This window comes from Sphaeramia orbicularis, chromosome 14 (assembly GCF_902148855.1).
Source record: "Sphaeramia orbicularis chromosome 14, fSphaOr1.1, whole genome shotgun sequence".
Lineage (NCBI taxonomy): Eukaryota > Metazoa > Chordata > Actinopteri > Kurtiformes > Apogonidae > Sphaeramia > Sphaeramia orbicularis.
Window position 1 is genome coordinate 5,249,852 of NC_043970.1, and position 26,319 is coordinate 5,276,170.

Genomic DNA, 26,319 nt, shown 5'->3' on the forward strand with positions numbered 1-26,319 from the left:
CATGTCTGAAAATGACAAACTCTTGTCCTTTATTCCAGAACCAGCTGAAACAACAACCACAGAAGTATAAAAGTAAAAGAATATATTAAAAAAGACCTATATAGAAATAACAATAACTCACAAAAACCCATTAACAATATAACCGTGTAGGCTGAACTAGCATGTACACAAATTACTAAGAACAGTAATATGGGGAGTTACTGCTTGGAGATGAATCCACTGGTTGATTTACTTGTCAGAGTTTTGACATGTTGACTACTTACAGTAGTAGAGGAGGGAATGAATACCTTTTCACTATGAACATATGGTCAGACTGTGTATGCCTATATCCTCCTCGAACGGATGAAGTGGATGAAGACAGATGGCCAATGCATATGTGGATCATTTTTAGCAGTCATCCAAAACCGCAGTTTACTGCAGAACATTTCTAATGAAGGATAGAGTTTACTACAGTTCAAAATTCCTGAACTTTATTTTGTAAGATTAATACAAATATAACTCTAAGATGAAATGTCAAAACAGATCATTAACAGATGCATAGTGAAGTGAGGTACCACAGAAGTTATGATCACTACATTTATCAATGTATCTTCATTTATTATACATTCATACACAAGACAGATGAATCTATTTGGGCTGATTGACTGGGCATTTTACAAACTATTGACAAAATTTGGATCTGATGGCTGCTTTGAGGCTTCTCAACTGGAATTATGTACTTTGAAGGAGAATAATAGTTGAGAAATTGCTAGATTTTTTTTTTTTTTTTTTTACAGTTTTCTGTTATATTCCACATTTATAAAATATATTGTAATGTATGCTCAGTGCTTTAAATTAAATAATTCAACAGTTATCAACTTTCTAATAAAGTCTAAGGTCAATCAGCCATATATGGCATCATATTTATGAGATGCACCTGAATGCACGATGAAGTCCGACTGTTTGACAAACCTGAACACACACAGATACTGGTAGATGAAACCAAAACACACAACTATTTACAGTCCAGTATGTCCATTATGTGCCAGTTATGAAGGACGAAGGTCTGACATTTCAATCAATCAATCAATTCCATTTATTTATATAGCGCCAAATCATAACAAAAGTTATCTCTTGACACTTTACATATAGAGCTGGTTGAAAAAGGCAAACAAAATCTCCCCACATTTGGCTGTTACTGTCAGAATCTAGAAGTGCTGATATTTCAAAGGGGTTGTTTAATTGTATACTGTAATAAAAATACAGTAATGCATGGATGTCGCACATACAACAGCATATCTGGACTGTTCAGAAATCACTGCTTTACAGTTTATGCATTGAAAGCATCAGAATATTAGATGCTATTTAGAGGTACAGCACAGATTTGTTTGTGCTCACAGGAGTTATTCCCAGTGCTGACATGATTTGACCAGGTGGAACACTGGGCCATTTCTAATTCTGCATCACTGTTCAACAAAAATTGATTGAAATCAACTCAAAAACAGGCTAAGAAAACTTTTATCTGTAAAGAACCCAGAGCTGTATTTGATCCCAGGTCATCTGAGAGTTATTATTTTCCTTAGTATTTCCAAGTATGTCTTTTCCAGCGAGTGCATTTCACTCTGTGTTGTACACATTGTACTTTATCTGCATTTTAAAACACTGCACTTACTTCAGATTTCCAAACACCAAAGACTAGACCCCATCAACCATAACTCTTCCCTCCATGTGAGGAGTCGTCTCTGTATGTTTCCTCAGCTGGAACAGATAGAACTCACGCTCACCTGCTTTCACTCATGTTCTGGAAGACGCTGTTGGGTCTACAGTTCACAGCGATCACAGATTTGACTAAGACCCATGGCATTTTGTCCAGTTGATGCCAAACCTTTGTAGCCTGGTGGTCACGGTTAGCCTCTCCCCCTGTGGTTATGTTGTGTGCATATGTTTGAACTTGGGCTGCCTCCCCATCATGTTACACCTGAGCTATAAAATATACAACATAAACTTCTTCCTCATACACCTTTTTATTTTGAATACCTCTCTTTATATTCTCTTCTTTCATACCTAAAGTAGATGTTGGTTTTAAGAAACATCTCATATTCCTTTGTGAAGTGAAAAGAAAAAAAAACACAAAAATTACCAACTTAGTATATCTATTTTATGTATTATTTACTTTCCTTATGTGTTCATTTAACCATGCAGGCTCCCAGCATACAGAGAATAAACAACAAATGTAACACTCATAGGGTGTGCAGCTATGGCTAATTAATATCTCCTGTCCTGCTTTTAAAATTTTATGCAAATTTAATTGTATTAGATCAACAACAAATTCTATTATAACAGAAGCTTTAAAAGACTGATGACCACTGGAGTTGAATATGGTAAACCTATATAACCTATTATTGTATATATATATAAGTGCATAACATCACCTGTTGGTTTGTGGACTGCTTTTTTAAGCCCTGAGGTCAATATTTTGTCTATCACTATCGATTTATTGCTTACATTTAGGTAAGACATTAGAGCTGGGTCAAACTCCCCAAACTACTGCTACTATACTGTGATCACATCATCTAACACTGACATATCCCCAAGAATTACCCCTTAATCCCAGCTACTAGATAAATGTGAAGACATCCCATAATGTGAACTTCACTTAATATATAAACAGTGCAAGCTAGCAGTCCATATAATATAGAATCAAATTCATTTTAACATTAGTTAGTGAAGCTAAAATTAGATATTGTGGCTAAAGTATGCTAATGGGGTGGTCGTTTAAGAACCATAAACTTCAGAACAGAATCATTTAATGGTCTTTCTTGAGTAATTTCTGAATCACTTCAGCAGAACTGTCTGTTAGGAAAAAATATGTTTTGTTCAGTAAGGAAGCTCTAGAGTTAGCTATAGAAACCAAAACCATTTTTAACAGGCTGTAAACATCTTTGTTTCTGCTATAAAGTTGAATATTTTAACAAGGTGGTCTATGGGGACTAACTGTTTTTGCAGCCAGTCTCTAGTGGCCTGGCCCAGAAGTCGCTACTTGTCTAAAGCCATACTGTTGGACTGACAGCCAGCCAGGAAACAGAAAAAATATAAAAGGATGCTAAACAACACAAACAGGGATTTGACTGAGAGCGGCACTTATCTTTAGGGTATTTATTGCCACAATAAGGACTACACAACCATCTGTTATAGGCTGATGGCAAAGCACACACTTGTCTGAGTCAGTTAAATACACTTTAACACCACATGCAGGGAAAGTTTGCAGAAAGTACTTGGAAAAATAAAAAAAACACTAATTTCAAATGGGCCGATAAAATTCAGTAAATGTAAGCTGCCGCTCAACAGTGTGATGTGAAAATGTGTAGCAGGAAATGTGAAATCAGTGGGCAAATTTTCCACATGATCACACCAGGTCCAGAGTGAACAGTGTTTCTAACTCTTCAATAAGGAAAGAGTCTGTTGTTTGTCCTAAAAGTTGCTAGAAGTAGCTAAATGACGTCATCACCTTATTTGCATAGTGGCAAATGTCCATGAAATTGTATTGAACGACATAGGAGAGAGGAATAACATTGTGTTAGAGACAAAAAATGTGTATAAGAACACTCAAAAATATACTTAGAACTATAAATGGAATACACTTGTTTTTTTTTAATGGCACAGTTCCAGCCCTCCTCTTTTATCTGGCTTGGGGACCACCTAAAGTGACCCAAAAGAGACATTCTGGAGGAGTTACTAAGATTACATATTTATTTATTTGTTTGTTTGTTCAGTTTTTTAGCTGCATTTTCTTCAGTTTGGTTTGGTTTACTTATGGGCTTACAGTCCACTTAGGAGCCAACAACAAGTCACAGTAAAACATGAACGTTTTTAACCAGAACATTTTTTTTTTTATTTTCAGTGTACATTAACAATCTAAATGGACTGAAAAGACTACAGAGAAATAGAGAAAACTGGCAATATCAGTGGGAGTGATTTATATTCACTGATATGTTTTACACAAAGAATAATGCATGTCTCCAATACCACCAGAAAAAGTTGATAGATTTGTCACTACTCATGTTTTTTTTGAGTCTCTTGGGGGGTCTGAAAAATTGCTAAATTAAAAGTGGCAAAAATTGTTGGTGTTTTTTTTTTTTTTTTTGCTAGGATACTTTGAAAAGTTGCTAAATCAAGCAACAAAAGTGCTAAGTTTGCATCAATGAGTGTGAATTTTTCTGAAACAAAAGAAAACCTTATAAATGTAAATAAAAGAAACATTTAAGAACTCATGACAAAAAGTCATCTATTGAACACACACACATATATAGATCTATAGATATATATAAAATAAGGCTCCCTGTTTTACTCATACTACAGATATGCCTCTGTACATCCACCCTTCTATCTTGTCATGTGCCAGGTTTAGTGGCCGTTGCAGTTCAGTGTGAGTTTGACCTGAATAAACCCTGTGTGGCCTGGTTCAGGGTGGGGATGCAGCCCAGTCAGTCTTTGCATGGTGCCACTTCCAACTGGATTAATTTTGTGCCGCTGTATTTTACTGGAGACCCTAAAATGCTGCTGCTGCCAGTGCATGGCACTTATGGAAAAGCAGCTCCTTCCTTTTTCATGTGCTTGCTGGATAACAGCCATCTAGCAGTGGGAGGTTTGGATCTTTTATAAATACGACCAGAGCCAATTGACTCTGGCGTCATACAAGCTGGTCCCCCTCTAATTCCTGTAATTACTTTGATTTTATTTTGTGTTCATAGCTTTACTATTAAGGCTTTTTTTTCTCTCTCTCTTTCACCTCAAGGCAAATGGGAAATCTATTTTAGTCCAACATCTGCATTTCATTTTATCAGGTTTGACAGCTGTTCCTAGTAGTATTGGCTTAAAACAGCTGCTCTATTTGTAAGTACAGTCTTTGTACTAAATTTGTATCATGATGCAGAACGGCAAATATATATGCAGGGTTGAGTTTGTCATTTTACAAACAGATTCTCAGAAAGCAATTCCGCACAAATCAGCAACGAAAAGGGGCTTACATTTGTTTGTATCCACTTCGAAATGTACCCTGTTGAATGAGTTGTGTCAAAAACTCCATGTAATTGGGCTGGAGTGATCTGTATTGTCTGCAGGTAGAACTGGACAGCTTTTGCATGTGTTCCAGCCACAGAGAGATAAAACACCATAATTATCAAAACAAAAAGAGGTTTTACAAATCCAAAAACAAATCCCAAGAACACAAAGGCGGCAGGTGATTTATCCAAATCTCCCCAGCTAAGGTTGACATCGGAGGAAAAACTACAAAAATGCCTATTAACTTTTGCAGTTTTGATAACATGAGCTCATCCATTCATCACATCACAGACCTGATTTTCATAACCAGCTTCTGTTTTCGCTGTGTGACTTTGCATGGGCCATTCTCTTGCTATGACCAGTGGTGTAGTTTTATCAAAGGCCGTAAAGAACAAAGTGCTTCAAGTTTATTTGTTATGTGCAATTTCTCTACATGTACTGAATCCATAATTCATGCAATAAAAACAATTCTGAAATGAAATTATCCAACAACCGTCGCAGCACTGATAAATAAAATGAAAGCAGTAGTAGCAACTGGAAAATCAGTGAATGGAGAATGATTTCCTGTTCCTGTGTCACATGGTGGATTTTCCACTGGTGGCAGATCCTTTCCCACTCATTCAAATGGGAGAACTGATTCTTTTTTGCTCTTGAGCATTCGCATGTTAAAATATAAGAATCAGGAAAAAATGTATTGTTTGAGGCTGTCTCACCAGCACAAGCATGTGAGCTCTTGCAACATAAATCTTATCTAAAGGTGGTAAAAATGAGAAGGAAAATAAAGTAAATGATCATTTTGAATAAATGAGAATCAGAAGTTTAATCCTATTTGTCCACTATATTTACATCATGTTTGGTTCCGGCAGTTTTCTTTAGTATTATTAGAACTTATAGTCAGAAATGGGTTTTTGTGACAACACAACATCATTGACCTTTGAAGTTCTTCCTTATGTGCATGAGACAGTTTGGAGTTTTAGATGAAGCCTCAGCAGCTCCTGATTCCACAGACTCAACATTCACCATTGTCTGGGAATGTTAGAACAGTTTGAACACCAACATACATCTAAAAAAAAAGATATTGGCTGTCCCTAAAATGTATTAGTAACATTAAGCATCTGATTTTAATTATAAACATGAAAAAATGGAAATTAATTTTAATTTTATAGAATTGCATTTTGTAGGGGTAGTAGATAAAAAATGTAAACAGTAAAGGCTGACTTAAGGCTCAGATCTTAAGGGCAGCTTCTCTCCTGAAACTGGAGTCATGTGTCCCTAACATGTTTTTAAATATTAGATTAGAGTAGATAGAACTTTACTGATGAAATAAGGTTCCAGCAGCAGCACAACACTGAATGTACACATATAAGAAAAATTACAAGACAAAAAGGGGAAAAAAAAGAGTAATTAAAAAAAAAAAAAAAAAAAAGTTGTGACAACAGGCAATACTAGGCAGTACTAGTAGTAATAAATAATAATAATAATAATAATAATAATAATAATAATAATAATAATAATAATAATAATGATAGTTGATAAGTAAATATAATGTTAGAATATATCTATAATTTTTTATAACAGACAGAATAATAAGTACAATAAAGTAATCAGAGTAATAGTAGTTATACCAATTATATATAAGTCAGGAATAATTACAAGTATGTAAATAATAATAATCATAATTAGCAATTAGAAAACTAAATTAAAATAACAAACACTGGAATAAACACTAAACAACACTGCTCAACGGAAACTGGTAGAACGAGTAGAATTAGGAAAAAAAAGTGCTCACGCAAGATGTTTTTTTGTGAATAAAAAGGAAACACTAATGCCAGCTCTTCCCGTTGTGTAACAATTAAGGTAAAAAAAAAAAAAAAAAAAAATTCCATGGTCATGGAAAATAAGAAGTCAGAGTCTGTGCAGTAGATGCACAGATGTGATTCCAGGATGAACTTCTAACAGCTGTCAATCACCTGTTTCTGATAACACCAAATTATTTTAAAACAAACTGATTAGAAAGATGTTCATCTGATTTGTCATTTTGATACTTCATAACTTGAATAAGTAAAAAAAAAATGCTTTATTTCTTTTAAGAAAATGGTTTTCCAATGTTATATTTTGAAAACACTGGGACCCAGTTTTATGACGCTACATTAGCTGTCACATTTAGTAGATATGGATGCTGCAACATTATTTAAATTAGTAAATTAGTGTCACTCAAGGGACTTTATGATTGGACAGAGAAGGGACTAATGTTTCATTCGTCTTTGGTTTTATGGCCTGGTCTGTACTCGTTTCCACTATTGTCAGCCTGATGAGGAGGATGTTTGAGCAGGTTAAAGCATCAGCGCAGATGTAGATGTATGAGCCTGATGTTGCACCACTGGCCATTATGAGTGAGAGGTAACAGCTCATTGGATGTTCAAATGCATCCACAATGACGTATTTTATCCAGTGCATCGACTGCACTGTGTGAAACATCTTCCCTCCTTCATCCCAGACCTTCCACTCATGCCTGCCATGAACCATGTGTCATTCGCCATGCTACTAACATGCTATGCCTTCTTTTTTTTTTAAGTTAAACCTAACTTGGACTTCCCTGTTGTTCCTCAGTTCAGCCTCTAATAACCTTTCAGACTTGTATTTCTGACCTATTTTTTCTATCTCTCCCTCTTTTCCCTCTTTCTCTCCCACCTCCCTCCTCCTTGTCTCCATGTGTGTGATCTTCTTGGGCACCTATGGACCATGACATTGCCATACACACAAATTTCTTTATGTGCTTATGTTTTTCTTTTCCTTTTTTTTGTCCTCTTGTCACACTTTTCCCAAACACATTCTTGCTGTGGATATGAATGTCTTCTACCTGCGGTTGGTCGGAACAACCCCAGCTACCCTCGGGTGCCGATGTGTGACGTACAGTCTGGCAGCGCTTCTGCTGTCCATGCTGACTGCACTCTGGCTCTCATAAACTGAGTTTGTTCAAGGAGAAAGAGGATAGTCTGAGCCTGTGAAATCTTTGAGCCCAGACTCCTTTGCTTTCTATGCCTTTTGACCCTTGTGCAGCCACATACAAGATAAAAAAAAAGAGATGATGAAGAGTCAAGACATCAGTTTCATGACGTTATTACAGGGTGCTCTGTACTTGCATCAGTCAGAAATCTGGGGAATTTTAAAAATGTTAATATTTTTTTTCTTTTTTTTTTTTTCTCTTTTTTTGTGTCATGTTGTATATAAATAGAGTCAGAAAAGAACGTTTCCAGAGGGTTTTGTCAATGTTACGAGTTGGGTACGAGTCCTGCGGCTTTGTTTTAGATATAGTTCGTAACACATTCATAATGCCTTAACACAATCTTGAGAAGGGGTGGTGAACAGAATAATAACCTTTCACTGTTTGATTATGTGTCTACAAACTTCTAACCACAAATGGCAAGTACAAAGTTTATTTTGGAATTTATTGCCTCTTAAACAGACACATTGTTCCACTGTTATGTCACAGATGACATACAAGCATGAACACTGCATGAGAGCTGACACGAGGCATGATCCAGTCTTCATGAATGTGCTATGCAGCTGCTTTGAAGCTCCCCAGTCAAGCATTATGAATGTGTTAACCAGGTGGTGGAGTACAAGTGCTGTGCCTCCTTCTTTGTTTGTATTTTTTTTTTTTTTTTCAGTTTTGGAGTTACATGCTTGAAATGTACCTACTGTACTAGAAGAGGAACAATAACAGCTGCAAAGTAATTTAACAATTGGTCATGGTCAGATTATTCAGTCTCAGTACACTTACTTTCTTACTTCTCTCATTATAATATGCTCATTTTCAAATGTTATGTAACCGCCTTGTCAGAGGTTGGAAGGTTGTGCTGAAAAAACACTAATCATGGTTTGTGACAAAGTGTACATACTCTTTTCAACCCGATCTTTAAGAAATACAAGAGATCAGCTGTTATTTTAATGGTTCGTGTTCTCTTTATACCTGAAAGAAAAATGTTTAAAGCACATACTTAAAGCAAAACACTAAAACTCTCATTTTAAATACTGTGTAATCATTCTGTTATCTGGGACATTTTTTGTAAGCATATCAGTGTGTTTCCATGTAACCATTGTAGGGTTGAAATAAATTGTGTTTTTTGTTTCTTTCATGAAAACAATGGCTTTCTGAAGCTTTAGTGACTAAACATACCAAGTGTGACTTGGCTGGTTTTAGGCCTTTATTTTCTCTGGAGCTTTAACAAAATGTGTGTGTTCTGCATTTAGTGCTGCATTAGCTCATAAATGACTGTTAAACACAGCTGTCGACAGATTAGAGGATGAAGTCTCAAAAGATACTGAAAGGCTTTTTGACCAAAACCTGAGCAAATGGGAAAATAATACTTAACAGTGGAGAGGCTTTTAAAGAAACTCTACAACAAACTTAAGCTCACACTGTTTTATTTCATCTGTGAATTTACTGGTTTTAACAGAAAAGGGAAACAATCACATCTTGAAACTGAAGTAAATGCAGCCACTAGATGATGATAAAATTGACTGACTTACCATGTTAGTAAGTTAGCAGCAGTGTCAGTTCATCCATCAGCCCTTGTGTCCAAATATGATCATTTGTGGCTCCAAAAAAGCTGTAGTTTAAGAACCGTCAAGTGATGTCATGGTGGCAAATCTAGTTTTATTCTATAGTCTATGTTTAAAATCAGTTGGGCCCTTTTACGTCCCTTTTCTTCTGAGACAGGTTAGAGCCACCACCTCATCCTTTGTATTTTGACGGCCAAAAAACACTTCTGCACCAGGAACATTGGTTCCAGAATGGCACTGATACCTTTCAAGTTAAGAACGAAGAAGCACTTGTTTCAGGGGCTGGAGGCCAGAACAGAATATAGGAGTAGAAGTCTGGATGTGAAACTAAAGCAGCACAGGTCCAAGGAAAATAATGTATAATCATCTGTCACAGAGATTCTAAAACAACAGAAAATTATTAACCTTAAATAATTATAATGTCTAATGTTATTATTATTATTATTATTATTATTATTATTATTATTATTATTATTATTATTATTATTATTATTATTATTATTATTGTGGAAATGAGGAAGTTCTCAGTGAAATATCATGTGTGTTTTCCTAACTAGCTGCCAATGTGAGTGGTTAATGGAAATGTTTATAGAGAATGTCTTAATAATTAATCAATTGCTTAATTACTACATTCTCACCAGAAAAAAAAATCTTGAAATTTCATTCTGTGGCTTAGCAGCAGTATTATTTCCAAAATCTTAAATGTATTGCTAACCAGGTTGGTGTAAAAGGTAATGTTAGCTTGCTTCTTTCCAACATTGCCATTGGCTCACCAACTAACACATGCAAACTGACACATAGTTATGTCATAATGATATCTGGGTAAATCTACTGAATCAAACCAGTTCTTAGAAGTAAGTGAGTAAGTGGTTTGGTCCCACTTCGACCTGAACTGAAACGGGTTCGTGTCAGTCGGAAACAGTTATGACTGCACAGACGAGAGCAACGTTGTGGCATACTGCCACGCATGTGATTTTTACTACAATGGTATGAAATAGGTCGACTCTTAAAACAATTCATGTTAAGATTGTTGTTTGGACTAAATGCGCTGTTAAGTTAAACAGATACTGGTGGCCGTTGGTTCTGGGAGTCTGAGGTTTCATTGGTGTTTTTGACTACAGTGGGTTATTATTTTTTATTTTTTCATGCTAAAACCTTATTCCTGATTATTTTTGGTTTGAATCCAACTGTGCTAATGTACTGTGACTCACAGGAAGTACCCTGCTGCAATAGGTTTGCTAACTTCATTCTCCTTCCTGTCTACTATCCCAGAGTATGACAACTTTTGAGCTAACAACTACATTCTGAAAATTCTTCAGATGAAGGTTTCTTTTTGTGGATTTTCAGCCTCTTAAATGTAAAGGCTCACTTCCTCCAAAACAAGTCCTCCTCAACACTTAAGATGACTGTGTTTTGTTTAAAAAGATACTTTCAAGTCAGAGTTATTTCCTGTGTTGTGGAGATAATGGGTTCAGTAGGACCTTTTTCCACCACTGGTGCAATGCTATAGTGCAGAGATAAGTCGGTCTATGTGAGACCCACACTAATGTATAAGAAATACAAACATTCAACACCAGGACTGAGGTTTGTTAAAGGCCTCTATACTGTTTCCATTTGTTCATATGCTCAAGCCTTTGCTCTACAATGTATTAAAATCTTGCAGAGTCCAAATGAGGTACACTTAAATGTGAGAATTAATTAAACATTCATACATTTTCTGTAATGACAAAGATGTGAATAGTGATTGTTTTCTCACTGGTTACAAAATCTGTTTTTATGCTGCCCAGTAACACATCTATAGCTTTTAAGTTCTTCAAAGAAAGTACAGAAAATATCAACTATTTCATATTACAATGGTGTATTTTTTGTTTGCTGTCTCGTGCCTAGAACATGTCATGTCCCCAAGCTCCTATTTCCACAAGAGAGAGTAATGAAGTTTTTAATGCAGCCAATGGAAAAACAGAACTTAAGATCCAGATGAGCTGTCAGAGGGTTTCTCTTCACTAACCTTTAAGAAGGGCTTTGGAGAGGATGCTGATGCATGTAGATTCTCTCTGCCTCCAACTTAGGATGTAGAAGCACCATAAAACTTGTCTGTTTGGTTCGGTCTAATTCACCTCAAGGCAACATCAATATGTTGTAAGGCCTTGTCTCCCCTGAGGAAACAAAGAATTAAATAAGAGACATAATTGTATTGGAGAAGGAGAACAGGAGAAAGCAGGGATCTGTTTTATTTCTTTGGTCCAAAGGGGAAATCTCCTTCTCTTAAACAGAACCTGTTTTTTCCTTTTTCCTAAATGAGGACATTGATTACTTGAATTGCATCAAAAATCACATCTATTCCACTCAGTCTCCAGTCAATTTATTGTTTCTTTGGATGAAGACAAGTTGGTATCCATGCAAACAGAAACTACAAGTAACTAATATAAGCAGAACTTTTTTGTTACAAATTGAGCAAAGTACATGCAAACAACACCTGGGTAAAGGTGGCGGACACACCCTCAAACTAACCCATTGGTTAACATCGCCCTGTTTCCCTTCATAAAAACCCAGTGTTTTCTTTTTTTCCCGTTGGCTTCTGGATGACTGAAAATTCCTACTTTGACTTGTTTACCTCTTTTACAAAACCCTTTCCTTTTAGTGTGACCAGATCTTGCTTGAGAACGGAAGAGTTTGCAAAGATGTAACACAATGATGCTGTAAATACAGACCAGTCATCCTGACAACAAAGCTGTTGAGCACCACGATCTATTTCCATTTGCATAAAAGATTATGGCAATAACATTTTCAAACTCAAAGATGAAAATAGTGAAAATACACAAGATGGCAAAGCTTTGGATCCACACAGCTCTAGTAAGGTGATGAAATGATGGAGAGTTCAAAAGCTTCAGGAGACTTTTTCAGTCGTGAGAGCTGATGTGACATTTGAAGACTTCTCTCAGATGCATCAGTATCCTGTTCCAGATTATGCATCCGGGACTTTGAGAAATACTTTAAGAACAAAATCTCCCTTAAACCCACCACTATTTATTCATGATCAGATATTAAAGGTGTGTTGAATACCTGGGGACAGAAAAGCAAAACAGTTTGAAATAATTGAATTTGTATTTATTTTTTCCATAAAAACAATATTATCAAAAGCAGATTAATAGCTTCGCTGAGTAGCTTTCGTGGAATGTCACACCACATAACATGCTATAACATGCCCTGACAGACCACCATACGCCCACTGCACACCACTGCAATCACACTGTCAACACAAATGTAAAGGCCTTATGGTCTGTGTGACACAGGGACCCACTGATAACAAACCATATTCATACATATAGAGCTACTATTTACTGATGAAATTTCTGAAAGGTTTTGGTACATGCCTGCATTGGTAGTGTTACTTACCCTTTCTTTAGAATTCTCTATGTTTTTAACTTACTGTGTCATTAACAGCTGCAGAATTGACGCACTGCTATGTGGCAACCAATAACACATTCATCAGTGTGTTAACGGTTGCATTTGAAGCCGGATGTTTACTACCCAACTGCATTTATGTCAGTGCTGAGGCCGTTTGGTGACATCCACATGGATCTGACATAAAAGCCTGAATTCTCTTTGGCCAAGACTGAGTAAAAAATTCAGTAGAGTCTAAGATGAGACACAGACCCCCAAATAGTGGTCGTATCCAACACTTGCAGATGGTTTAACCCTTTGACACCTGAATTTATACACAAGTATGTTAAAAAATGCTTAAATGTGTTTTTGCTTTCAAGAAGATACCAAATTAAGTAGAGATTGCTAATTTGACTGTGGCACATAACATAAAGAGAAGTTTCGGTATGATGCAAATATGAGACAACAGGCAAAATATGACATAAATAATAAAACTGATTTTCCCATCTCAGGAGATGCAGATGGCTTTATTGATGCCACTAAATTATTTTCAGTGTCCTGACTAGGTACATTTTGAATATGGGTAAATACATACGATATCTCTCCAAATTACATAATAGAAACAGTTTGATGCAAATTTGTGACAGTCAGTGTTAAAGGGTTATAATCAGTAGTTCCTTGTCCTACAACTTACCCCATCCACCAGTACCAGGACCTCAACCCACTATGGGCTAAGTGGAGTTTGACCTTATACATGTATTGTACATAAAATCCATCTTAAGTGGCAAAATTACTGGCTTGCAACAGCTACCTCTCGCTGGTATTTATGCATAAGAACCAAAGCAAAGCTGCACAGAGAACACCTGGAGGATGAGGTCATCCCACATCGGGTCTCAGGAGTTAATCCGTGCGTACTCTTTCAGTTTATTATTCCTGGCGCTGCTGTTCAATCTCAACTATATTCTGTCACCAGGATAATAGGAGCTTATGACACCCTTGAGGTATTCTTCATCGTCCCTCCTGTTGTTCGTCAGTGCCTGCTGAGTAATGATGGCACTGATCGGTGCTGAGTGATTTTCACTTTTGCTAATTGGCATCCCCATCAAAATGTGTGCAACAAACCTACTTGTGCTGCATGTAAAGTATAGATTCAGTTCTCCTGTCCTCCAGTGCAATGCAGTGGCCTATTGCACAGAGACAACCGAATGATTTGCTGCTGTTGCTCAGGAATATGAGATGTGGTTTGATTAATGACTTGTTTATGTGGATGGAAATCACAATCAAATCAGCAGATTTATTCAGTAAATGAATGGAGGCTGTATTTATTCAGTACAAGTGCTTCTTTGCTGCACGACCAGTGGCTTTTTTCACTGGTAGGTTATTATTTTATGTGTACTTCATTCTTTTGTTCAGAGAGATGTGACGTTTTACGTCCCAAATCTTAATGCTAACACAGATTTTTGATAGATATGCTATATCATACTTTAGAAACAATGAAATGTTTTTTAATTTACTGTAATTTAACATAGTTATTTTGAAATGTTAATATTGCTTCCTCCCCTAGCTGCCTTTTCCATAAGTGTTTTAATCCCATATAGGAATACATGTTGTTGTGCCTCTTCGCTACAGATCGAAGTCTTCATTTAAGTGCTTGAAATTCCATGCAGATGCTAACACACACACACACACACACACACACACCTTTGAGCATGAAAAGTTTCCAGAGATCTTAATCAGAGTAAGTGTGTTGTCAGCATCGCTCTGATTCTGTTTGACCAAAGGTAAATCTTTTTGCTCTGTTAAATGAGGGTGCAGCGCCACACAGTGGAGGAACATTAGGTTATTGAAAAAAAAGCAACAAGGAAACATGGGAAACAGAAAAGGTGCAAAAACAAACCTGATGTAAAAAGATATCGAAGTAATTAAAAAGTACAATTGATAGATATCATCATGCATCATGTGTGATTTATTTATCTATTTATTTTAACCCTGTTGTATTTTATTTGTTGATTTATCACTTTCATTAAGGTGCTGCATTAACTGGTAGAGATGAAATACTGCACTAGACTTTTATGATGGAGTTGAAAATATTTCTCTCTCATACCAGAATTTAACTGAGTTTGGTGATTTGTTTTGAGAATAATTAGAAACTCATCACTAAACTTCACCATTAAACTGAACAAAGCCTTTCTGCTTTAGAAAACAGAGACAAGCTTTTAATGAAACAGCTCCAGTCATTTTTTAATTTCTGAATCCTCCAAACGCATAAAAATACACACACACACGTATATATATATATATATATATATATATATATATATATATATATATATATGTATATATATATATATATATATATATATATATATATATATATATATATATATAAAGAGAGAGAGAAAGAGAGAGAGAGATTTTGTAAGTAAAAAAACATGTCACCCAGTCCAACATTGTGGCTCTGTGGTGTATTCTTAGTCATGCTCTGACAACAGTGGAACTGGACAGCACAGATGAATAAGTTCAATCAAGTTACAGATGCATGGGAAAATTTAGAAAGTCACAGTACCTTCACTTTAAGATTCCATAAGATCAGTAATAAAAAGCAAAATACTCTAAAACACTTGCATGTAAGTCATATTTATCATATTGCAACTGTGAAATTAGACGTTATAACATGTTGCATCATGTCTCAAATGGCAATTTACATGTTTCACTTTTACATGTAAAACATTTCACAGATTACATCAGAGAAATGCAAAACACTCGTCATGTATGCTACATGGCACTACATATTTTTGTATGTGAAATTCACTTATTTTCTGTAGTGGTACTTAATATGATAGCCAGTTCTTAACTGCTTTTTTTTATGCAACTTGACTAGTAAACACACCTTAAATGTGAGGTTCAGGTCATGCACACAGTGTTTGATTTTTGGCTGTTGATGTATGTGATGGTTCTATAATTCAGTGTTCAAAGGAAATGGTGCAAAACTACCAAAGGATCTTAAAAAAATACAACACATATATGTCTGTATCTTAACCTTTGGAAAAAAAAAAAAAGACCCAATTTTACTGAGTAGGAGTGAGGAAGAGGCCGTTTCTTGGGTTCTGCAGATTCCATTCAGATGGTCTATGGATTAGGTCTGGATCAAACCTTCAGTGTGGTTGTTTCATTCTGGCCTGTTTTTTTTCTCATGAGGTGAATTAAAAAGCAGATGCTATTTGCACCTCAATATCTGTAATCAGCAGCTCCATTTACAGCCCATGTGGCCATTTCCACCCTGATGTCATGTATGTCTACTCTTGTATGATATTTACACTGTACAAGTTTTTTTTTTTTTTTTCTATGTGCTTAACATTGTCAGAAATTCTGTATTTCCTGGTATTGACCAATATCAGCATCATCCTGTAAGATGTCATTTCTGTTATGAAGAGCTGGCTTTTATTGATAGTATATGGTGCAGATTTCTTTGTTTCTGTAGGAGAAGCACAAAGAAGGTAAACAACAAAAGCAGAATAAACAGAAAATAAGACCATCTATCAGCTGAATTATCATTTTCATGTAATTTGGCGGATAGATTTCATTGTCATATAATTTTACATATACAGGGGTTGGACAAAATAATGGAAACACCTTCACCTCAAGATGATAATGCCCCAATCCATACAGCTAGAATTGTTAAAGAATGGCATGAGGAACATTCTAATGAAGCTGAGCATCTCGTATGGCCGGCACAGTCCCCAGACCTCAACATTATTGAGCATTTATGGTCAGTTTTAGAGATTCAAGTAAGACGTCGATTTCCACCGCCATCGTCTCTAAAAGAGTTGGAGGGTATTCTAACTGAAGAATGGCTTAAAATTCCTTTGGAAACAATTCACAAGTTGTATGAATCAATACCTCGGAGAATCGAGGCTGTAATTGCCGCAAAAGGCGGACCTACACCATATTAAATTATATTTTGTTGATTTTTTAAGGTGTTTCCATTATTTTGTCCAACCCCTGTACATAAAGTATATTTACATATATATTCATATATCAGTAGTGTCCTAAATTATAATCTTTTATCTGTAACTCTGAAAATTAAGAGGAGAAAATGGGTCCTGTCACCCATATCTCTGTTCAATCAATGGCGCTTTACACTGTATACTAAATTATTATTATTATTACTACTATTAAACAAGATTTTTCCCTCAAAGATAGAGTTTAAATAGAAGAATAGCTGCCTTATGGCTGATTTGTATCGACTGCAAATATGTACCCCAAATTATAAAATAGCTGTGTGGGGAGGAACAGTGGAATGTCCTGTGAAACACTGGTTAAATATGCCTGATGTTTCTGTTATACATTCCATTCACCCAGAGCTGTAATGAAATGTAAATGAACTGATGTGCAAAGGTCTTTAATCAGTGCACTGGTACTGTAGATGTTGGACACTGACCAGTTATGGATTCCTTAGCAACGTGTGGTTAATGTGTGGTTTTTGGTTGACGTGAGGGCTGATTACATGGTGTTTGTTATCAGCCGCCGTTTTGGGAGGACTGAATCAGTACTGGACCTGACAAGCAGAGTTCACCCTGACACATGTGTACATTAGTGCCTCCTCCCTTCGTGGGACTGCTCTGTGAGGAAAAACCCCCCTCAGCAATGAATAAACGCTACATGATTTATTGTGCCTGTTAAAATGCAAATGAGGCAATGGGTAGAGGAAAAACAAGCGTTGTCTGCAACACTGCTTTCACCTATAAGTATACGCTCCTACTATTTTGATCACAGACATTGGAAAAAATTAAAGATTGCAGGCGACAGCGCAGCCAGAGAGACGGTGGTGATTTGACCATGGGCTATGATTCCACCTGGAAAACACAAACACTACATCCCTGAGAAGCGTAAAAAGTCATTTAAAGCCAACATCATCAATCACTACACAGTCAAGTGGTTACTAGATTGAGGACAGCAAACTAGCCTGTAGAAGGCAAAACATCTGCAGATATCCAAAAAAAAGACATCAACAAGATTGTGTCTCCTTGGGCCCAGAGAAAAATATGACCTTTTTTTGTGTAGATCTGTCAGTCATTTGTTTAATGATGCATCCATGCAGAGGTTGTCAACTTGTAAAATGTGGTAATTTGACATGACAGTGATAAATACATCGTACAAACTGGACCAGTGAAAGAGTTCCTACTTTAAAAAGCTTGGACACTGTTCATCGTGGCACAGGCAGAAAATGTCCAGAGTGAAAAATGTATCTGAGGCACAGTACAAATCCTGCACATGGGAAAAAAAATACCTGTTTGAGTTTTAAAGCAATGGAAGCACATGCTTTCAGGGCACTCTGTCACTTTAGTTTCACAAAATGACTACAGTTCAGAGTCCTTTCCTCTGTCACTTCACTGGCTCTATAGCAATTTTCCTTGAGCAACCCTTTAGTCTGTGTGGTTCTCCTCCCCTCTGCTGTCTGAAGGAGCTCTCTGATTGGTTGTTGCATTTCCTTGTTTATGCAGATGGTATGTCGGTGCATCTGAACCACATCCATTATCCACTCCTTCATTACAGTTTAATTAAAAGAGATCGAACCGATTTTGTACTGTTTTATATAAGTTCTTTACTTACATCCACATTTTACACATCTTAGATTCCTTCTCATCTTAGAATTAAATGCGCACATCATTCTGTTTTTGAGTTGAAGGTTTTTTTTTAATTTGGGGTAACAAGGTGACATTATGCACATCCAGACACACACATCCAGACAGATGACTGCATGTAATGGCTGACGTTCAGCTAACATAATGTGAATCTGTTTGAATAAAAAAAATAATAATAATACAGTACACAAGACACATAGTCAGAGAATAATCATCGCTTTGATGATGTTTAACCGAGGGATAATTCAGGAATGTTACTGAAGATTATGTGTATATTTGAGAAAAAGCAAGTGTTTTACTTAAAATTAAGTTACATTTGCACTGCATTCAGTTCACTTTATGTTCACTTTTAATGTGATACTCTTTTAATATATGTTGTCTACTTAACTTCATGAGTCTTTATGGTCTAAAGCCTTTTTGGCTTTGTTCTTCAAAGGTTTGGTTAGAGAGAAAAAAAAAACGCTGAGAAAGTGAATGGTAAACAATCAATGAGTGGCCAGCCCCAAATAAGTTATTCATTTTATCAACAGACTCAGGCTCTTTATTCTCTAATATGTTTGTTAATAGTTTTTTGAGCCAAATGTGCATGTGATGTGCATTCATAAGCATATTTTTTCCTTCAACAGAATTAACATGTCCCCTGTATGTTGTGATGACCTGCTGCCATTGTGAAGTATTGTTTCTTACCTCTATTAAATATGTTTGTTTTGGGGTTTTTTTTTCATTCAGCAGGTGCATGTTTAATACAGAGTGAACTTGGTCGGCACAGAGTGAACTTACTGAAAATGACAATTCAGAGTTTCCTACTTGAGGGCCAAGTCTGGACTTCTGAAGTTCTAACAGACTTCAGTAGTAAATATAAACTTCAAATGTTAGTCTGACCTGTAGAACATGCAGGCAGCAGTAGTTTTAAGTCAGTGATATACACAGTGAGGCTGAGCCCAGAGTGATACTCAACACCTACTACTAATTAGACTAATGGAAGCCATGATGCTTTCCTCACAATGAACGAAAATGACATGAAAATTCCACAGTGAACAAAGCTGCCATGGTCCCTGCGTGATGCCTTTTGGAGTCTGTGCTGCATAAATGCAGGAACAGCCTCCTAATGTTTGTGAAAGATTCAGGACAGAAAGAAACTGGTCAAGCATCACTCCAGAACCAGTTTTTAATTCTTACTACACTAACAGTAGTGGGTGGAAATGGGCATAAATTTGCATTTTCTTCAGGCAGTTTTTGGAAATTTTGTTGAAATATACACTGTTACCCAGCCTATGGAAATGTCGCTATGACTGACTTGACATTCTACAAGTGATCTACATTCTGTTGAATACACAAGATATGTGTCATCGTGTTTAAACTAACCTAACAAACTTTTGTCAGTTTACATATTTTCATTGGCCTTACCTCCCCATCCTCCTGAAGCAGTGGACTGATGTTACCCTATGGAGCTGGAAAAGGCTGAAAAAAGACAAAGAAAAACCTTTGACATCATACAAAGTACGACATCATTCAAACACTTCCATCCTTGCATTTAGGTTTTTCTCATGCCAGTCAAATCAAACACTCACCAAAGCAGAGTTCTCCTCCACCCTGCTAATGGAATAAATCCTCTATAATATCCACTGTGATATGTGGAGGAAGTAAAACTCAACCTGTATTTTCTGCGTGAGTTCTTGTCTTTATTATCCCAGCTCTGGTTTTTACCAGTCCAAAGTAAAGTGTTGTCTGATCAACAGTGAAGTGCTCTACTGCAAGAACTGAATGCATTCAATCTAAAAATGATACCTTAAAGTGTTATTTTTATATAGATATAGATATAGATATAGATATAGGTATAGGTATAGATATATACAGGGTGGGGAAGCAAAATTTACAATGAACATTTAGTTGTTTTTTCTCAGCAGGCACTACATCAAATGTTTTGAAACCAAACATATATTGATGTCATAATCACACCTAACACTGTTATCCATACCTTTTCAGAAACTTTTGCCCATACGAGTAATCAGGAAAACAAACATCAAAGAGTGTGTGATTTGCTGAATGCACTCGTCACACCAAAGGAGATTTCAAAAATAGTTGGAGTGTCCATAAAGACTGTTTATAATGTAAAGAAGAGAATGACTATGAGCAAAACTATTACGAGAAAGTCTGGAAGATACTATTAAAGAAGAATGGGAGAAGTTGTCACCCAAATATTTGAGGAACACTTGTGCAAGTTTCAGGAAGCATGTGAAGGCAGTTATTGAGAAAGAAGGAGGACACATAGAATAAAAACATTTTCTATTGTGTCAATTTTCTTGTGGCAAATAAATTCTCATGACTTTCAATAAACTAGTTGGTCATACACTGTCTTTCAATCCCTGCCTCAAAATATTGTAAATTTTGCTTCCCCACCCTGTATACATACATATATATATATATATATATATATATATATATATATATATATATATATATATATATATATATATATATATATATATATATATATATATATACATACATATATATATATATATATATATATATATATATATATATATATTCACATACCAGTGGCGGCTGCTCGTCTTTCAGACAGGGGAAGCTCATTGTCGGCTTACATCAAAACAAAACAAAACAAAAAAGTCAAGGTATTTAAACATACATTCGGCCCTCCGTTCCTTTTTAAGAAAATGGTCAGTAACCTTATCGTACCAAGTAGGCGTCTTTTCCAGGGACTGGACCAGTGTCCTCTCTGCTTAGATTGCCTTGGCCCAGTGTGTTGCAGGTGTAAGACTTCAGCCTTTTTAAACAAGAGATGCTCCTTTCACTCTGACCTAGCCAACAGTTTGATTGATTTAACTATCTACAAAACGATATTAAACTCGAACAAGAAATGATAAAATTTTGTAACTGAAACAAGAAAACAGCGAAATTATGTTAAATTGAAACAAGGAAGCCCAATGTACAAACGGGATTCAGCCTTTCGACTGATCCTCCAATCAGCACGTGGGATTATGGCGTCCAGCCCGGCCGAGCTCCGCCCACAGCTCCATTCACCCCCAGAGATGCCCGGTGTCCGGGGGTGGGACAACATCGCGGCATTTATCCAATTATCATCCAGTTTTGAGGCAATGAAAAAAACTGTTCCACTCAGTCCCATTGAAGCCCAGAGACGCAGAGTCTATGAGCAAATGCACTGAGCAGAGATCGAATGAGAAAACAGCGACACGGGAATGTATGAGAAGTGAACAACATCGCGTTTGTTGATTTGTGATAAAGCTGATTTGAACGAACTCATCTTTAAGAGGAACGTGTTCTAACACATTTGTAGTCAATAAAATGTCAACACAACCGCACATATTTAACCATTTAATTTTCGTAATTTTAGGGGAAGCCGGGCTTCCCTTGCAGTCTATGAGAAATCACCACTGATATATACATACAAACACTATGTGCAGGAGAATGTTCCAAGTTTAGAGTGAGAATGAGCTGACGTTAATTTATCCTTTATGGTCATTTATGTGAAGTATTTTAAAAATACTTAAAAATAAAAATTTTCATTGTTAGCTATTTTAAAAGATCATGTATAAAACTAGCAGTTCCGTCAGGTAACTTGCATTGTAGCCCACTGTCAAGTATGTGCGAGTACTAAGTCATTGCTGCATCAGTCAGGCGTGGTCAGTGACACATTCCCTCTTTCACGGGCTGTTCCAGCACCAGTAGTGACGCAGACTCGTGGGTTTGTCCGATTACCTGGGCTGCGATGGACTGGTCACTGTCCCCGTCCAGCAGACACTGGTCTAAGATGACACATTATCGGCCAGTGCTGGGTATTCCAGGGCTTCCACTCAATCTCGCTTACCGACTGCTATGTGTTTACTCGCACTCAATTACCCGGAATCAATGATGGTATATCAATTCTGCCCCCACACATAATTGTTTTGTTTTTTTTAATTCACATAATAAAAAAATCCAGTATGGTGCATTTATGGTGATTTTATTTTTTTTACTGAATTTGTGCTTCTCTGTCTTATAAGTAATACACAAAGCATAATTAATGTCAAAAACAGGACCAGTACATGTACTCTTTAACTCCCTACCTACCCTACCATTTTTCTGTATGTAAGATTTATTGTTGCCAAATGCTGCTAAGGGCATTCGCTACAGAAATCTTTGCCCTGTTTCTACACAAGGAAACAAAGGTAGAAATATGACTTGTCATCTTGGTCCTTTTCACATGCAAATACAGAAAATAAGCTACGATTTCTAAGTCTGAGTTCATACAAATGTCACCAAATGCCGCAGTGAATGAGAAGAGCCCAGAAAGTCACTCTGGAAAATGCAAAACCCCAGCAGTCTGAGCTGCCTCCGACCCTAAATCCTGTTTACTTCATCCTGTCTGTCTAAGCTGCATGTACATTTGTTTATGTGGGGAATAAAATAACCCAGATTTGCACCTGTTGTAAATGTGAAGACGGCTTCTATAAAGGATGCTGAGATAAACAGCCTCTAAGATAACCCTGTTGGAAAGATTCCATTTCCTGAGGAAGGTTTTGAGTCACTGATTAAGAAGGAAAACATATAGAATGAACAGGTACTCCAAGAATTTATATCAGTGTTTTTATTGGTGGTTGATCTACAGTTTAAGGTAAATTCAGAAGAAAACACCAGCATGTTTCCCTTGTCCCTGTTGTAGGTTTATATATTTTACAATAAAACCACATTATCTGACCATGTAAAGAGATTAACATCATGATATGTCACAGATGTGTATACTGTATTATACTATGATTTACGTTTTATGCTTCCATCTAACTCCTTTTATTCGAATTTGCAATTGTGCACAAAAAAAAAAACAAAAAAAAACTTGGGGAAAGGTAGGAAAGTTCATCATCAATAGAAGGCACATGCAAATAAATGTTAAATATAATAGAAAAAACTTTGTCAAATATTTGAAATCAATGAAATCATTCTGAATAAACTTAACTAAACTTAAGGTTGTCTTATTTTAGATTGTCTTAATTCAGTTTAGTTTAGAGAGTATAAGGAACTTGCTTGTTTTGATAGTATTTAAATAAAGTTTAACCTTTCATCAACTCTGATTCTTTTTACATAATATTGTCTTTTTTAAACAACAGAAAAATATTAAAATTTGCATTTTGATCACCAAAATGTGTCCCTTTTGTCATATTGCCTTGCTATGTACAATGTGGGAAACACTGATCATTCCTTGTCTAAAGTTTAAAAAAAAAAGAAAAGAAAGAAAGAAAAGGATAAAAACACATTGTAACATTTCTTTCATCTACAATATAAGAAAAAAAAAAACTACATGGATGTTTAAGCAGTTGTTTCTTCATTCACGTTTAAAACAATGTATGTATGTACTGTATGGTATGAATGTATGGATGTGTTCACTAGTGACTTTCAATGCACAACTAATGAACAGAGTCAGTCTTCTCCCCTATAGACAACACCTGCCCAACTACATTTATATATATATATATATATCAAAGTGATATCTGACATTCAGGTGAAGCTATTATCTGAACATCTTTCATAAATGAGGGAGAATGTGAGCGCGAATGAATAATGGGTCAATAATGTAAAGCGCTTTGGGTGTCTAGAAAGGCACTATATAAATCCAATCCATTATTATTATTATTATTATTAACTCATTAGATTCTCCAGACATGTTACATGTGTATGAGAATTGGTTTAGAATTAAAGAATAGTGCTGTGTAGTGTAACAGTGTGTACACACTGCAGCAAATGTTAATCAGACCCACTTTTCGGATGTTCAGATGTTGTATTCCAGTCTTTGGTGATTGTGTGTGAAATTGAACTCCTCAAGTGTGTCGGCTGCGATGACTTCCAAGAGTAAATAGCACATTTCAATAATAAAAGCAGATCTGAGGGTTTCACTGAGTCTCCATTTTTAAATGGCACTGACATCATTTGTGTCCAAGTTCCATTTAAAAAGAACAACACACTTGATAAAAACCTGCAGCTCAACATCATTCCTCATCGACTCTCTCCTTCTCTCTTTCGAATTTCCTGTCTACTCCCTCTTTCCACCTCCTCCTCCTGTCTTTCCTACCTTTTTGCTTGTGTCTTCTCTCTCTGTCCACCTGTCCTGCAGACGGTACCAGCGGGGGATCAGGCCTCAGCACCGGCGCCATCGTGGGTATCCTCATCGTTGTCTTCTTCCTGCTGCTGGTGGGTGTGGATGTCACTTGCTACTTCCTCAATAAGTGTGGACTCCTCATGTGCATCGCTGTCAATGTCTGCGGTAAAGCTGGTCCTGGCGCCAAAGGCAAGGACATAGAGGAGGGCAAGGCAGCTTTCACGTAAGTAAAGAGAGGTCAAAAACACACTGTTTCTGTGATCCCATAGATGGTGATTCCTATAGCATTTAAGCAACTTTCAGCCCTTTTCAGCTATTTTCCTTTTTCAGTCCATAAATACTACAGAGTCCCCTAAGGGACATTGGGGGGAAAAAAATTATGATTTACTATTAATAATTAGCAATTAGTCTTTAGCACAACAGTATTGGGTTCGACATTCAGCCCAATACAGTAAGAAATGGGCCAGACCAGTATAATAAAACATAATAATAAATAAATAAACATAATAATCCATAAATAATATCAACTCTAAACTTCTCTGTATGTTCTGTATGTATGAGTATAAAAAGTAAAATTACATTATGAAAACATTTACATCTTCAAACTACGCTTTAAAAAATGTGACTAACAGAAACAACCATGAACAGCCTGTACGTGTACTGTAAGTATAAGTGCAATTTTTACAGTATTCTGCCTCAGTTTATCATTTACACGTGTGCGTTACAACTTACAGATCACAGTGGATCTACAAAAACACGAAACATTTAGTCGCAGGCAGAGCTATAGAGGAGTAGAACAGAGATACTTAAGAGTTTAATGTCTCTGTCGCAATTATGCTATTAATTCTACCCATTGTTGCTATGGAGACAGTTGTCTAGGTAATGGTGATAGAGACATCCAGCTCCAGCAGAATTCAGTCTTGACAAACATGCAAAGTTTAAAGTTTATGAAGCAGATGTGGACAGAAGCTACAAGTGATGGGAAGTCCAATTCTTTTTACTAACTCGATTCTTTCGTTTTGTCCATCTGTTGTGAATTGATTCTGAATCAATTAATTTTATTCACCAATTAAAAAAAAAAAAAAAAAACATTTAGCAGGCGTTGGTCACTAACTGATGGTGCCAAATTGCCAAGTGTAAGTTTAATCCACTATGCCACTTGACCCTTAATATCTCTCTTTCCTGTCCATCTATGAATAATGTAATTAGAAAATTACAAAACTTAATAAAGACTTGCTCTACTCGGTCCTACTCGGCCATACTGCTGCTCTTTCATTCAGCGGTTCACTACCTCGATTTGGTCCGTTGCCGGCAACTAGTCTTGCGATACAATTAGTGCTTCACGGTGCGTCACACAGCACTTCCACCTCCAACTTAATGAGTGATTCTGACTACGTTATGTGATACTAAACAAAATATTAGCAAAGTGCCGCTGAATCGATTCACTTGCTTTGGTGAATCAATTCAATTCGCTCATTTAAATGAATCTTTAATGAATCGCCCATCACTAGAAGCTACCTCAGCTCTGCACAGACTGAAAGGAACTGTTTGTTTTGTTGATGTAAAAAT

At 36.3% G+C, this 26,319-nt stretch overlaps 1 protein-coding gene across 23 annotated transcripts in view; it reads left to right on the forward strand.

Moving 5' to 3' along the window:
* ncam1a (neural cell adhesion molecule 1a) overlaps nucleotides 1-26,319 on the forward strand; it is a 444,821-nt gene that overhangs the window by 401,214 nt on the left and 17,288 nt on the right. For 18 of the 23 annotated variants that reach the window (XM_030154150.1, XM_030154151.1, XM_030154154.1 and 15 more), the window contains one exon: nucleotides 24,766-24,973. In XM_030154150.1, the coding sequence (XP_030010010.1) occupies nucleotides 24,766-24,973 (208 nt within the window). Of the gene's footprint in view, nucleotides 1-7,925; nucleotides 9,186-24,765; nucleotides 24,974-26,319 lie in introns of those variants that run through there. The other 5 variants (XM_030154168.1, XM_030154169.1, XM_030154170.1 and 2 more) reach the window with 1 other exon arrangement.